The sequence below is a fragment of the Vanellus vanellus genome (genome assembly GCF_965231255.1).
Source record: "Vanellus vanellus genome assembly, chromosome: 2".
NCBI lineage: Eukaryota > Metazoa > Chordata > Aves > Charadriiformes > Charadriidae > Vanellus > Vanellus vanellus.
The window spans coordinates 150,154,438-150,171,206 of NC_138906.1; the positions used below are offsets into that span (position 1 = coordinate 150,154,438).

Here is a 16,769-nt window from a genome sequence, read left to right on the forward strand (position 1 = left end):
GCTTTTTTTTTTTTCTTAATCTGGAGATATTTTCACTAATGCTAAATAAATTCATCATAATCTTGTAAACACTTAGTGGTCAAGTTCACTCTGATGGAGATCTTGGTTGCCCACAGGAACAATATAATTTTTCTAATTGGAATCAGAAACACATCTCATTCTTTGTATCCACATTTCAGCCTTTTCTGGAGTGGCGTTTGGAAGTGGCAGTTTCTTCAGTTTTGATCAAGGTTATGACAAGAATAATGTCCAGGTTAAATATTCTGAGCTGGACCTGAATTTGGATCCTGAAAAAGTATTCCACTTCCCGTCATTCACAGATAATACTGAGGAGAATGATACAATCATGGAATCTGCATTAAAGAAACTGATCCAATACATAGATATTTTGTAATCCTGAATTTTACTGAGACATTTTTTCTTATCCTGTATTTTACTTTTGCATTAGTCTCTCACAGTCCTTTACTGTTTGCACTCATAAACTTACAGATTCATTATGCTGCAATCCTAAGTCATCAATGTATCAGTGATTAGCAAACATTAAAGTCTAAGCATCACACTGTGATGCTATATCCATCTATAACTTTTGACGTCCTTACACATATCCCTTATATTTTGTACACCAATTTTGACCCTGCTAATCTATATTCTGATAATCATTATAAGTTGCAGAGAGTTTTAACACTTATGTTGTTATACAAGAATGAAATAAATTTAAATAGTAAAAAAGTGACAACTGGGCTACTCAACTGCTGATTAAAACAAAAATAATATTGTAACATTTAAAATCAGGTTTTGTGTTATTTAGTTTTTTATAGAAATAGAGCTAAATATCACATCATTTATGTCCCTGTGATGGATAGTCTGAATTTCAACGCCATCGGACCTTGGAGCTGTCTGCATAACCCACACACAATAGTTTTGATATAAAAAAAAAAAAATCCTCATGGGTGGCAAATATGCAGAAGCGTGTCAGCTTCACAAGGTTCTTTTATTCAGGAACTGTTTCATGTCAAAGCCCAGGGGAGATGAAGAAACAATGTTACGGGTTTCTATACTAAGTTCTACACTAATACAAACATCAGTAGGTTTAAGCTCTTTGTAAATGCTTTGCCAGAAGTAAATTAAAGAAACGTAGCTCTTCTCAATGTTGTTACTGGCAAAAGTGGGAACTCTTACCTTGGGGACAGTGAGGTCCATTCACACCAGGATTTTATAAACTTTGTTAAAATACTTGTTTGACATTCTTTCTTAATATAAATATGTAGAGGTGGCATAAAGCAACAGAGGCTTAGAAGAGAGCTACACTGTGCAAGAAGAATAACAATATAGATTACTCATAAAGATAATACCAAGAAGGTGAGAGTAGTCATTTTACATTGGAGAACCAAAAAATTGCCGTTATTTTATAAAAGCCTCTGCAGCTTTCCCTTAGGTGCCCTGCCATGCTCTGCCTGTCCGTGGTGAAATCGCCACTGAGCTACAATGTCTAACAAGTAAGATCACTACCGAGTTTCCATAGATGTTTTTTTCTGCCAATACTTACATGCATTAAAGGGTTCTCTCACATTCATGTGCCTGTGCAGTAGCCCTCAGCAGGGATTTCATTGTACTGCTCTTGCTTTGCCAGTTGTTCTCACACAAGCTTACTAAATTTTTTTTTTCTGTAGAGATCCTTACCAGGTAATAAATAGTTGAGCTCCCAGTGGTTGTTACTGTCCACCTTTCATGTAACAACGTGCTGATTTGAGTGGTTACCCACCATGTAGGAGTTGTGGTTTCTATTCACTCAGCAAGAGAAAGGTTTAAAACCACAAAGTTTCCCTCACAACGGTGCTATAACCAGCAACGTGTGTCCCACTGCAAAAAAGATTCACTGAGCCTTAGAGAGTACAAGTCTAAGTCTGTAGACTAATTGTTTGTATAGCATTGAGAGTTCAGGGATAGTCCTGCCTGCTTCATAACACGTTCGCATCATTTAATCAAAGCCTATTTAATTAAAAATGAAACATAATCCATGGAGCAGGGAGCATAATCTTAGAATTCCCTCTCCCACCTCAGTGACGAATGACCCGGTGCCTACTCATTCACTGAGTAGTGAATCCTTCCCTGCACAGTGTCAGAGCTTCATCGACGAGCCTGTTCCTCTGCAGCACGGATTGCTGCTTTCTCTTGGGAAGCAATAACTATGGTCTGGATCCCCTCTGGTGAATGAATGCATTAACCCGGGGTCTTTCACTTCTTTTCTGAGTAAGACAGGACATTGTCTCCTACCTACAGGCTGTGGGCTGTGAACCATCAGTGGATATAAATGAATGCCTTGCTATTTTCAGAATTTCCTAATGGTTAACTCTAGGCAGCTCTCTGCTCTGCGTGTTGCCTGATTTGGCTTCTGTCTAAGGAACTTATCTCTCGCCAGGCATGCACAGAGAATCGAGTGTCTCAGCTGGGGTCCTGCAGTCTGCTCCAAGGGCCCACCAGCTTTAATGTTAGCACTGAAAATCTTTGTCTTACCTACCTGTAGGAAACCATGTCTGATTTGTGAATAAGCACTTAGATTCATTAAATCCAGGATGATGCTTAAGTCTAATAAATTGTTATAAACCTTTTCTTTTTTTTTTTTTTTTCCCCTCGCCTCAAGTAATCAGTAGTCTGAATTGATGTGTTTATTTTATTGTAGATAAGCTTTATGGGAAAATAAGATACTTTTGTTCTTACTCATATATTTTCCTTTTCTTAAAAAATGAATCTAGGATTCCGGACAGGAGATAATGACATGCCCCTTATGTCCCATAGCGATAGCTGTGGTGGAACATATTGGAAAACAAGCTTCTCTCCAGCTATGTGGTGGAAAAGCCCTGAAACATTAAAGAAAATAAAAGTTTCTAGAAACATAATCCACAACCAAACTTAATTATTTAAAGTTTCTTATTGATAGCCTATCAAAACCCTCTGAAAGGTGAGTTCTGCAGGTACATGGAAATGAATTTATGGAGAAGAGCTATCCAGTTTTGGTGAAGGCAATGTATCAATCTGGAGAAGGCAACTGAAAATTAACCAGTTGGTTTCCCACCATATCCATAGATATCGGTGCATTAAAGAGCTCTAGCATTATTCGTGATCAAAATGAAACACAAAAGAAATGTTAGGGGTTTTCAATGGTGGTTTTTAACAGATACTGTCTGATAAATTGTATCATTTCTGGGCTGATCTTGCATAGATGAATCGGCATTTGACTTTCTCAAAATAGAGATTTTCATATTGTTTGAAACGCAGTTCACACCAATTGATTGAGAAAGGTGAGGAGGTTTGTGCTCTTCAAATTATGTTACTGTAACTGGGTATGTAGATGCTCTTTCTCAAAAGGGCCTGAAGACTAATGGCAGCACCCATTTTATGTGGAATTGTTTAAGATTAAGGTGGCTAATGACGAAAACTGAAAATACCTAACTTTTTCAGAGGAAATAATAAATCTTCCGTGTATGAAATTATTTCCATGACACCTATAATGAATGACATAATACAATTCCAAATTAAATTTACTAAATAAACTAAGAAAAGTAATCATCAGTGCCTTTCTGTCATGTGAACTACAGAACTACATTGGTAGTGCTGTAACAATTTGTACCTCTTGGAAAATCAATTCTTATACTTCACATGTTTGGTATTGAAAAAGTGTGTTAAATGTGGGTCTGGTACAGCTGTGCTTTCATGGCTGCAGCCTGTGCTCTTTCTTCACTCAAACATGGCAGACAGTCGCTAGATTTTGCAGAGCTGCCAGATATGAAGTTTCAGGGGGATAACGAAGTGTTGCATACTACTTCATGGAGGGCCTGTTTTGATAAAGTGGACCAGTTTTCTTGTTTCTTGAAGGGAATACAAGCGAAAAGTGCTTTGGTGCTGGCAATCGCCCCCCTGCTCCCCAGCCAACTTCCCACCAAAATGGGCATGTGGCGGGGGAAAGTGCTCTGCTACTCCCTAATCCACTGTCCAACAGAACCCTCTGCTCTGCCCCTCAGGAGCTGCACATCATCTCTCTTCTATCCATTCCCATCATTCTCATTCAGTATTCACTTCCCCTTTTCTACTCAGTCGCTCCTTTATGGTATTCAGTGTATAGGCATTCCCATTATCTTCAATAACACAGAAGAAGAAAACCTCTGTTCCTACTTCAGGATAGTCACGGCTATTGTATAGTGAACTACAAATGAGCTTCAGATAGTTAGAGGTGGGAAATGATCAGCTGTGGATGGATCGTATACATAGGGATTTATGTGGATTAAGTTAAATTTTATTATTCGTAAACTCCACAAGTATATTTGCATCAAATTTCAGTTAGTCAGAGAAAATGTTATATTTCATTCCTGCTTACATTTAGAGATAGTGCATGGACTGCCGGTGAGCTTTAGTCACTGATATAATATAACAACGCTGGCCTGGTTCCAGAAAGACCTCTGGTTAATGGGCATCAGATTGAATCCCTGCACTTCCAGTATTTAGACTTCGTGGAATATTATTGGACTGACAGTGTTCTTAAATAGAATAAAATTATTTCAGCCAGATATTTATATATACATAAAGACATTAAATCTTTTTTCCATATTATCCATTTTATACCATTGTTTGGTGAAAAAATATTAAATATATTTTCAAATCATGGAAGGTATGCATACCACAGATATCATTCTGTCTGCTAATAGGATTTTGCATGGATATTTCCTCTGAAGTAGACTCGCCAATTGAATTTCAAGCTTCCAAAGAAAAGTGAATTACTGTGTGTTGAAATTTGTGCACCATGTCTATTTCTTGAGTTATTCTGTAGTTTTCATATTTAATAAGAAATTTAGAGGGGTCTGGGCAGAGGCCTGGGTCTCAGCGGATCTGTGTTTATTTTTGTGCTTTGCTACAGATTTCCTGTATGTCCTCCACTGTACTTTTTCTTCCCCATCTAAGAATGGTCCCTTTGAAGGTTGACTGTGATACAAATAACACAGAAGCTGAGCAGATGCCTCAGAAAAACTTACAAGTCAGGTTTATTCCCTTTTTTACCTAAACTACTAAAGTGACACAAGAAGAAAATATGTTACTTATAGCTAAGGCAGCACTGAAAAGTCTGGGTAATAACAAAGAACCACACCAATATTTAAAAATGAGGTGTTGTACACTGAGGAAGGTGACAACGGCCTGTTAATGTCCTGCTGCTGAAACAGCAATAGTTTGTGGAATATTTTTCTAAATTAGAGATACACAAAAACAGCTGTCCCCATAAAAGTCACACTCTCAAATAATACTTCCTTTTATGTATTACAGCATTTTCACTGACACAATTTAAAAGACTGTACAAAAAATATTTTTTCTCTACTTTACAGCAAGAAAAGTGAGAATTTTTTGTAACAAATTCCAACATTAATTCAACAATGGTTATTAAATAAATCAATAGCCTCCACCTTAAAAAAATCAAAGATTAACATTACATGAAGGCCTCTGGCTCCAGGCTACCTACCTAGTTTGCCTAAGAAAACAGAGAGAAGTGATACTATTGCTGAAACTAAATATACAAACTCTTAAACAAGCAAGACCTAAAAAATCCAATACTCTGGGAAGACATTATTGCGGCCTTTCAATACTTAAAGGGGGCTGATAAGAAACGTGGGGACAGACTGTTTATCAGGGCCTGATGTAATAGGACAAGGGGTAATAGTTTTAAACCAAAAGAGGGAAGATTCAGACTAGATATAAGGAAGAAATTTTTTACAATAAGGGTGGTGAAATACTGGCACAGGTTGCCCTGGGAGGTGGTAGATGCCCCATCCCTGGAAACATTCAAGGTCAGGTTGGATGGGGCTCTGAGCAGCCTGATCTAGTGGAATATGTCCCTCCTCATTGCAGAGAGGTTGGGCTAGATGACCTTTAAAGGTCCTTTCCAACCCAAACTATTCTATGATTCTATGTTTCTATGATTCTATGATTATTTTATGATTCTATGACTCAGTGAACTAAAAACTTTCTGCTACCAGGTCCCATAAAGTCTAAGAATTGTTATTTTATATTCAACAACTGATTTCGTTTCCCAAAGTAAAGCCTGGAGAGAAAAAGTATTTTGGAGATCTTGGAAACTGTGCTACATAGATTTTATGAATCACAGGACCATGTCAGTGAAGTGATTTGAATCATTTCAATGACTCTCCTTCCTGTTTGCAATGAATTCCATCAGCTTCTTGCCTCTGAGGACACATACATATGATTCTTCTCTACACAACTGGTATTCTCCTGTCAAGTTGTCTCTTACTTCTTCCACTAATAATACGTCTATACTCTTTCATTTTCTTATAAGATTTCATAATCTCTGTCATGTTGGTTCCAATATTCCTTAATTTTAACTATCAAAGGTCAGCCATCACCTTAAGTACGGTCACGGAATTAAGGATGCAGTCTGTCTACCCACCCGCAGCAATTCCAAAGCCTTGCTCACTTCAGCAGCACTGCTTCATCATTTAATCATATTCCTCCATGGATAGGACCAAAGGTAGTGAGACACTGCAGCAACGGAAAGCTTTTCTAAATAAAAGAATGGCTAAGTATTGGAATATATTGTGATAGGGAGGTGAGGGTATGTTCAATCTCTCTACGGGTTCTGAAATACAAATAGCTCAGCCAATTAAAAATTGTATTTCCCCCATTCTCCATCCCATGCCTTGCTTGGAAGTGCTGCTCCTGTATCATGAGTAATAAAAGCAGATGTGCATGCAGGCTGAAATTACTGCTGTTCAAAATCCAGCATCAGTATATCTGCTTTCATTAACTAATATGCAGGGTTATGAAGTGCAGTGCCTGAAATCCCAACACATGGTTACTTTTCCTTTTTAATTCTGGAGGGTCTGAGGATACAGGTCAAAGCAGCAGTTTGTTATAGCTGTACAGCTGACATAAGAACATCAAATAATGTCAACAGATGATGAAGAGTGGGCTAGGTAGCATCTGCATAGTAAAAGAGGAGAGGCTATGTATTTTCTGGGATTCTCAACTTCTGTTTTTACAGTTCTATGAATAATTCATTTGTCTTAAACTGAGAAGCTCTGCGCTAAGTGGGGCTTGCAAGATCTGATTATTCTTACCCTATGGAGATTTTGCTTGCCCCAGTGGAAGCCTTGCAAAGAGACTGGAAGACATAGTTTTCATCATATTTACAGACAGCCCTCTGAGTAGCCATTTAGTGTAGATAAGAAGCCTAAAGATGTTCTAAAGGAAACTAATCATTTAGATACTTCCATGCTATTGAAGGGTTCACATGTGGTGCACCATTGATTTTCCTGTTTCAATTATCATTTATCATTATACGTTTACTGTTTCAGTATCCACCTTCTCATCTCAACTTTCTTCTATGCAGTCATCATCTGGGATAAATAGATTTTATTCTACATTCCCAGAAACCCTCTTGGAGCTGTCTCATTTTGAAAGAGAAACAAGTATATTTTTAACATACATGTGTTCGGCATTACTCTTTTTAATCATAGATTCTTTAGGCTAATAAAAAGTAGTAAAGAGAATACAAACAACCCAGAGAAAAAACAGAACCCTTCTGAAATCACCAACTGGGAGTTATCCAGACTGAATCGAACTTTGCATAATGTTGGGGCTGGATTTTGGAAAAACAGCATGAAAATGATTTTCCATATTTTCTCAGACATATTTTACCACTTCATAGTATTTTTTTTTTAATTTTCTATATTCAAACGTGATACCTGGAACCTTAATTTTTTTTTCTGTGTCTTGCAACCATACAAAGTACTGCCATAGCAAAAAGGAAAGATCTCTCACTGCTTGAGCTTTTCCTTTTATTTCAATACCCTTTCTCTATTTCAGATCTCCTTGATCTACTGCCCAGACCAGCTTGGAAACTTGTGTCTTTACTGGTTATTATTTCTTGAATTTGTATTATTGGAAACTAATGTAGAGTGCAGCCAGCCTACAGTTACTTATTTTTGCAAACACTGTTGAAGAAGCAAAATTTAATGTTAGTCACTAGCCGAAAATCCTAACAGCTTCCAAAATAAGAGAGTACCTAGCTTGGTTGGCAAAATTATTTCAAATGAGCAGCTACTAAAGTTTTGAAAAGGTGTGCTGTTCTGTGTTTGAGGTATTGAAAGAAAACATGGCAAACGCCCGACAACTGTGAAGGAAAGGCACTGCGAGCAGGAGGTTGGGAACAGTGGTTTTCAACTTCAGAGGAATCATTTAAATTCTTAATGGCAGCTCCTCAGATAAAGAGAAAATAGCATTCTCTGAAGGGTGGCCAGCCCTTTAGGACTTAATAATCAGGCTTTTATTTGGCCTGCCTTCTGGAGTTGCTTCTATCACAGATAGTGGTGCTGGCAAGGAAAATAAAGAGCTTTTATGTCATAGGATGCATTCCTGTAATAATTTCTAAAAGAGCCCAACATAATTTTGGTTTGCAGAATGTCTGTTGGACATACATCTGTTTGAACTAGGCACTAGTGCATTTGTCAACCATGAAAACCAATTTAGATTTGCATGTGGCTTACACTTCATTATTTCCAGAACTGTCACTGTGTTACTCAGTTATTTTCTTTAAATATTCAGATATATTTGAGTAAATTTTAAGGAATTCATCTGAAACCCAAAGGGCCAACAGAGACGGACAGAGCTTTTTTAGGTCTTCATGTTTCCCTCTCTGTTTATCACAGATTAATGTGAATGAAACTGATTTCCTGTTCCCTAGATAGAGGAACTTCAGTTGTACCATAAGGAGGCCACACAGACAGCAACAGTAGAGCTCATTCTGGCCTTTAATTAGACTATGGAGTAGAACAGGAACCAAAACTGCAGTCATTAGTCCCAAGTAAAATTCCTTCTGATTTTTGTGGAAAAATTACTTGAATGTGTATAGCATAATTTATTCCTGTTACTCAACATTATACTTTTTGAGACCTGTACACCCTTTCTGACTTAATTTCTACAATTTTGAAATACATCTCTCTTGGTTTTGTTGTTCACCAAGAAGAATTTTCATTGATCGGTTTTCACAATTGTTTCCACGTACAGAAAATATGGTTTATATCACCAAAAGATCTCCCTTTCTTCTAATGAAATTGAGTTCCCTTCCCTTCCCTTCCCTTCCCTTCCCTTCCCTTCCCTTCCCTTCCCTTCCCTTCCCTTCCCTTCCCTTCCCTTCCCTTCCCTTCCCTTCCCTTCCCTTCCCTTCCCTTCCCTTCCCTTCCCTTCCCTTCCCTTCCCTTCCCTTCCCTTCCCTTCCCTTCCCTTCCCTTCCCTTCCCTTCCCTTCCCTTCCCTTCCCTTCCCTTCCCTTCCCTTCCCTTCCCTTCCCTTCCCTTCCCTTCCCTTCCCTTCCCTTCCCTTCCCTTCCCATCAACGCATTAAACCAAATCTACTTAAGAAATCTCCAAGTGCCTGTGTTTCCAGCCAAGGCAGAGAAGCAAATCCTATGCCCGCGTCCTTTAAAGGCTCTTTCTTTGAGGCAAAGTTTATTACAGATGACAAAGGACATATCAAATTTGGAATAAAGTTTAAGTCTTGGGCTAGGGCTTGCTCTTTGGCCATCAAGGTTAGTGGCACACTACTATTCATGTCTGTATGGCTAGACTTTCTTCCCCAACAAACTAACATGGACTTGCACAGTGTGTGGTGGAAAAAGTCTGCGCTCCATGGGATCCCACAACCGTGTTCAGCCTTGGAAAGTGTTAATTTGATTGGGCTAAAACTGTGCCAGCGAAAGCGCAACCAATTAAATACACATAGGACACTACATAATTCCTTAAGCCTGTGTCCCGGTCCTGGTTGGTAGTTAGCACCTGAGGCAGCCTCAGGTCACAGTCCCCAGCAGAGTTCCCAGACTGTTGGAAGGACAACGGTGCAGACCTTCCCCAAAACTCTGTGACTCTTCTTCTGCGCTGGGTGTGTTAAATGGACTTATGATAAGCAGAAATTCCTTAAGCATTTCGAAGTTGCTCTACTGTCGTACTACAAATACAGACTAGCATTTTGTAACAAAACAAGAAATTGTCTTGCTATTTTGCCATGAATGAACCCAGATGAGTCCTGAAAAGAAATCCTTCCTTAACATAAGCTTTAACATAAGTTAAATTTCCAACATCCTTCTGATTCCTCAACGATACACCTTGTCCTTATTCAGTACAGAATAAATGTGAGGGAAAAAGACACTGTTTTGGTTAGCAAATTCAGGCATCTTCATTCACCCTGTGAGTAATAATCCTGACATCTCTAATTTTCATTGTAATTTTGAGAGCTATGTGTAACTCTGTCCTTTAACGTTTTTCCTCACTTGACAAGTATTTGTCCCATCTTTTCCTTAAAATTTTGAACATCTACGAATGTTTATGACCCCACGTTATCCACTCTTACACTGCTGTTTTTATGTTTTGTATCACTACTTCTAGCCGCTGTTTTGAGAAATTTCCTTCACTTACATTTTCTCTTTGCCTAAGAGCGCCTCAGAATGGGTGTTCCACCTTCCCGAATCTGGGGAAATGGCATGGCATGGCTGGAGGCAGTGGAAGGCAGAGCTGTCCTTTGTGTGCCGTGGGATAGTCCTTGCTTTATGCAGGAGCTAAACTCTTACGGATTACTTCTCAGTGCACTTCTACACTGTGCAGTAATGCCCTCTGACAAACCCCAGAGGACTGGGGCACTACTTTGTGTCCCACCTGGGCAGAGTCCTGTCAGCAGAAAGAGCAAATTGCTCTCACTTCCATTTCTCTGCAGGCCCAGGGGAAAGGGAGGCAATCAGCATTTCTGAGAATCAAGTTACTTTAACTTAAAAATCTGAGTACCAACCTAGTTTCACATGTTATGACTCTTGATTTACACTGAAATTTATTTGGTAATATCAGAAGTTTTAACAGCATTTTTGGTCTTTTCTTCCCATGTCCACTATTTCAGTTTTATGCTTCCGAGGTAGAAATCCTTCAAGTTGTGATGAAGAATCCATATCCTTTTTCTATTCAATCAAGTTTGAGTTCTGAAGGTTTCAGATATGCTAAAAGTTATACAATTTTTTAGCAGTTCTACCAGCCAGCACGATTAATAACCATCCCTTGTTCTCAGATATGTTGGCTTTACTCTAACATTCCGTCACTGAGAAATCAGATTTCTATTTTATTTTTACCCTCTATATTCACTTTCAATTAAAATCAGTATCATATTATTGTCCTCTCTCATATTTAACAAGCGAACAATGAACAATATTTCTCACTCATCAGAGTAAAAAGAATTGTAATAGATTCTTACCTGTAATTCTGCTTTTCATTTCCTATGTGAAATCTGTCATACTGTGAATATGCCCGGTTTCCTTCCCAGTCCATTAATTCAATTCTTAGAGAATATTGCCTCTGACTTGTTATTGCAAAGATAAATTCATTTCCCAGCCAATGTTCACCTGATGGGCTACCAAAACCCTAGAAAAAAGTTGGCAAAATAACTAGATGTAATTATTGTGATTGGTAGAATCTTTATACAATAATAAAACCGTCATTATATTTTACCTATACATTCTAATTACTGGTCATAGCTTTCTGTGCTCCAGTTTGACTGTCTCTAAAATCAGTCAACTAATACGTACCATGTAGGAGTGATGTGCAGTTCGACTGGTACTTGAAAGGGCAGTATTTATCAGTTGAAAATCAGTTTCCAATTACAGGATATTAATAGTATGATACTGCATTTGCACATCCTTCAATGAGAATACTGGGCGTAGTCATATTCTATAATACATTTTGTATGGTGTTATTCCTAGTTATCATTAAGACAATTAAGGCAAAACAGAATTCTGCTATGTGCTATAAAAGGTTAAAAAGGCTTTAAATTAGCCTAGACTATACACTGAATTCAAGTTAGTGGTGGATGATAGCTCATGTTTTAATCTCTAAAGAAGAATGGACGATTCCTTTGCTGTCAAGTGTCTGCCACAACTTAAGGAAGGAGGTTTGTAGATTAACATCCTCTTCTACATATAAGACCTGCTGGACAGGACTGGACAGTGTCTGTGAGTGATCCTCAGTTGTAACATTTATTTACTTCATTCTTGATCCATTAAAGCTCATATTAGCTAAGATTTTGGCTACTACAAAGTTATTACTTTCTCATCCTGCTGAGGTGAAATAAGATATCTATATACATTTTGATCCTTTGAAATCTTTAATTTAAGGAGTTGGGAGTATTCGTATATTATCCAAAGCACAGGAGAGGGTACTGTAACTTTATTTTCTAAGAATGAAAAATAAACAACAGTAGAATATTAAAGGTACCTAACTCTCCTCACATTTCATATATTCAGATGATCTTATTTCCAGTTAAGCAAATTATACAATTTTCAAACATAGAAAAATAATAATAAAAGAAAAAAGTATAACTCATTTTCAAAATGTATTCCTAGACCTATATTTTTGTGCATCTTCCAGGTTTTAAAGTTGTTTAAATCTTAGTGAATATTTTACTACATTAAATTTAAGGTTTTATTTAATCTAATTAATTTAATGTAATATATATTAAGATGATAATTCTTTATAAAGTATTTGCTCATACCTGAGAACCCTTAGATCCATTTTTGTTCTTTTTAAACAAAAAAAAATATTTTAAACTGTAATCTTTACTTTTGAAGAACTACTTCAATGTGACTATACTTATTCATATTTCTTAAGCTAGGAAAAATGGGAACTGGAAATCTCCTGATTTGCTTGCACTGATGTACTGGGAGTGTTTTAGAAGACCCTTGTGAAAATTTCCGGATCAAATTAAATGAAAGACTGGATGACTTTCTCACCTGTGATACAAATTCACCCTCTGTTACTAAGCTGTGACTGACAGATACAGGAAAGAAATAAATAATAAAACAATTCTAGTTTGGAATAGATTAGACTGTATCCAATCTCAAATATTTTCCTTTGACATTCACTATAGGAAGTTACTTTCCCTCTATACTGCCCATCATGGTATTTAACAGACAACATTTGCTCTGAGGTCATAAATTAAATGATGTACCATTGACGGAGTCAATGTAATTTTCAAGATTAAGTTTGAACATTTTCAGAAAGCACATATTTTTTAAAGGAGGTAAAATGAAGAGACTTCCTTGGGCTGAGAAATTAGGTAATGGGAAATGTGTCCATGAGACACATTGGCAAGAAATCAATTTTCTTTGTATGATATTTCAGTCACTCCTAATGTGAGACACAAACACTGCAAGTACAACCCTCTCTCTCTTTTGTTTTTTTTATTGCATTGCCCTGGCTCCAGCCCTGACTAGTTGGGTCTGTCGAGGATGAAATCCTGCCTCCCCAGAGGCCATGCGACAGCTGAGTGAAGCTGCGGCGCAGCTAATGCTTTGCCAGGCAATGCATAATTATACTAGCTGCAAACTTCTAAAGAAACTTAATTTAAAACAATTTAGAAGATTAAAAGTTTATGACTGGATCAAAAAAAAATAGAAAATGGAGGAATTTTTTGTTGTTCCTACAGGGAATTACATTAGAAAGCACTTTACTCAGGGGTCATTTTAGTTTTAACTGGTCTACCTGGGTAGATATTTGGTGCTCACTGATACTAGAGGCTGAGAAGACATGCCATGTTTGGCTACGCTGAGCTGAGTACACTGGTTTATGATTTGAATAAGCTTGTCTGCCTTTTGGCTCAGAGACCATCAAGTGATACCCATGGACAAAGTGTTTAGTCTGCAAGAACTGATATTCAGTAGTCTGTGGTGAGTCTCAGAGAAGACTCAAACTGAAATATGGGAGGATACTATTGGTTGGCTTTTCCTTTCCTGCACATTATTTCATTATCATCCTCCTTCACAAGCAGATGATTTCTATGTAAGTCCCTGTAAATACTGGGTGTAGCTAATACTGGTGGTATCTTGTTTTGACGACATCAGTCTCCCAGCGTGAGCTCCTGCTCCTCAAGCTTTCCCACAATGATATTTCTGTATCTCTCACCTACTGCTTTGATCACATTCACATGCATATTTGGCTTCATGCACACTTCCTAAAGCACAAAAATCTTCCTCAGCATAAACCCCATCTACAGCTGACATACCCTTCGGTAGTTTTCACTGTTTTCTGTCTGTTCCTTTGATCCCTCCATCTCCTTGCCTTGTCTCTCTGCCCTATGACTGTCACACATGGTCTCTCCTGCTCTAGTGGCTTTAGCAGTGTCATACCAGAGCAGCCAGTGGTTTGTCTCTGAATCCTTTTTCACCAGTGGTCATGCCCACTGGTCTCAGAGGAAGGGAAAATACGCTCTGCGGTGACTACCTAACAGGTAGATTGTCTCCCTACAACCCAGAAGGCAGAAGTTGGAGCATAGGTGTTTACATACCAGACAAAGTATGTTTCTTTGCACTCTACATGGTTTCTTATTCAGAGAAGATATATTATCATTCTTATCAGCTGTTTCCCTTTAAAAGAAGATTTTCAGTAAATCCTTTTTCCCTTTTCCCCAGCATTGGCAAGCTGAGGGGACTCCCCTTTGAACTGTGGCTCTATTGAATTATTTGTCTTATCGTATTTAGATTGCAGCCCATTCAGGATGTAATACATGTGGCTTTTTTAACATTATGCAATCCCATATGTGTTCTATATAAACTCCAGACACCATATATAATTATTCTGAAATAATAATAATTTTTCTTCTTCTCATTTACACTTTCTTCTCCCTTTTCACATGTGTTATTGCACTAAGATGAAAATCTATCACTAAGTGGTTTGCTCTCCTGACCAGAGGAAATTAAGTTGCAGCAAAAGGGAACAGAAAAAATTACAAGGAAAGCCACCACATTAGTTATGAAAAACTGAATCCCATTTTAAGGAGCTACAATACTCAAACTCAGATTAGAAATGCCTAGACCAAGAATGATTCTTTTTCTTTTTTCTTGTCAGGAGCAACTTCTTTTTAAACAAACTCCTTGATCTGATGAAAAGAAAACCAAGGAAGTAAGTGGAATATAAAACATAACTCTGAAGCAAGGAGTGTTCCTAAGGAGTAGTGTATTTTATTAAACACTTAATATGGCTGGAAAAAGAAATAAACAAACAAACAGGCAATCAGAACTTTCATAGATCTAAAACAGAGAGGAGCAGTACATTTCTGTTAAGGGCAGAGTTGGGAACAATTTCTTCAAGCATAATTTTATTATGCCAAACTCAACTGTTTCCAACCTGTATTTAGTCTGCAGTTTACTGCCTCTATTTCAGACCTGAAGAAAGACTTGCATGCTTGCTGGTTTTTCCAGATACTTTGGCTGCCTTAATAACTACACAGATTTCCTTGTTTATATCATACTCAGACTTTCGCTGCTACAAGAACACTACTACTTTGACAAGATGTGTAAGCTTTTGTGTGCAGAAGAGACATATTATTAGAGAAAAAAAAACCCTGAAAAACATGATTTAACTTTTCATTTCCATTCCAATGGCGAGGCTGGCAAAGAAGATGATTGTGCCAGGTTATTTTGATTTGCCTTCAAGATCTTTAGTCGTCAAAGTACATTTCAGAATTTTATCTTCAAATACAAAATGTTTTGGCTTTTTTCATCAGCCAGAAAACGTAAGGAAACAAGCTCGCGCAATTGTTATGCCCACCTGTCCTTTGGTTTTGTGCAATATTTTTTGAACACCTTTGAGGGTAGGATTGTAATCACACAAACTTGAAGTAAAACAAGGTTTCAGGAGAACTGGTGCCTGGGATGAGTTGCCGCTGGGAGAAATGCTGCAGCGGGAGCTCAGCAGTTGCCTATTCCAATTGCCTTTCAGCAGGCGCAGACCAGCCAGCCGAGCTCAGACGCTGAGCGTGGATGGCCTCAGAGGACCCTTAGACATCTGGGAGAGATCTGAGCGACATAAAAGGGGAACTCAAGCTGTTGCCACAGAGAATCTTAGAAAATAATAAGGATTCAGGAGAATATTAGTAATGAGAATGGGACTTTTCTGTGGGACACAGGACAAAAATCCACAGAACAGCAGGCCTCGCTAATTTTGCAATACAGTAATTGTTCAGTAATGAAAATTCAGTAATGACATCCAAGCATTTTGGTTAACAGAACATTTATGTTTATATTGCTGCTCAAATCTGTGGGGTCCCAAGTGATGAGATGTCTTCAACCTTGCCTTAGACTGTGCTTGTCATCCCCATGAACAAGCAGTTTGGTTTTGAGAATGCCTTAGGGCATATTGCTAAATTTTAAAACTTAACATTAGGAGTCACCTGTTCCAGAGCCACAACAGTCATTAAATGTGTTTGTTTCCCAGTGCATATATACTCTGTCTACACACTCATTGTTTTTTGCATTCTTATTGCTATAACAAATACTTCCAGAATCATTTGTGTTAAAGTTTTATACTTAAACTCAAGGAGGTACATGAGGTGATCCAAGTCATCCTGAGCTATCAATCTGCTAGGAAAAGGAACATCTGTATTTCACGAATGTGTTTGTAGTTAACTACATTTCAAGTCCCTCTGAAACTCAGTGAATTGTAAGCACAGTTCCAAAATTGTATTTTAAATGACTAAAAGAAACTATTTTGTCATTAGCTTTCTATATCTTGTTCATTATACATTTCCAAGTAGAGGGATTAATTCTTTAAACTTTACATCTTATTACAAAAATATTTCTTTTGCTTTTCCCCTGAAATTTGTGCAACATTTTGGGATGACTGGCAAACCAGAGGCTTAAAGTTCCCCAAAAGAGTACTTAATGTAATAGGGAAAGGTAAGAAATTT

The 16,769-nt window shown here is 37.7% G+C and overlaps 1 protein-coding gene across 1 annotated transcript in view; it reads right to left on the bottom strand.

The window, feature by feature from the left end:
* ANGPT1 (angiopoietin 1) overlaps positions 1 to 16,769 on the bottom strand; it is a gene marked incomplete at both ends in the record, with an annotated part of 165,004 nt that overhangs the window by 25,614 nt on the left and 122,621 nt on the right. The window contains one exon of the mRNA XM_082499585.1: positions 11,286 to 11,452. Coding sequence (XP_082355711.1) covers positions 11,286 to 11,452 — 167 coding nt within the window. The remainder of the gene's footprint in view (positions 1 to 11,285; positions 11,453 to 16,769) is intronic.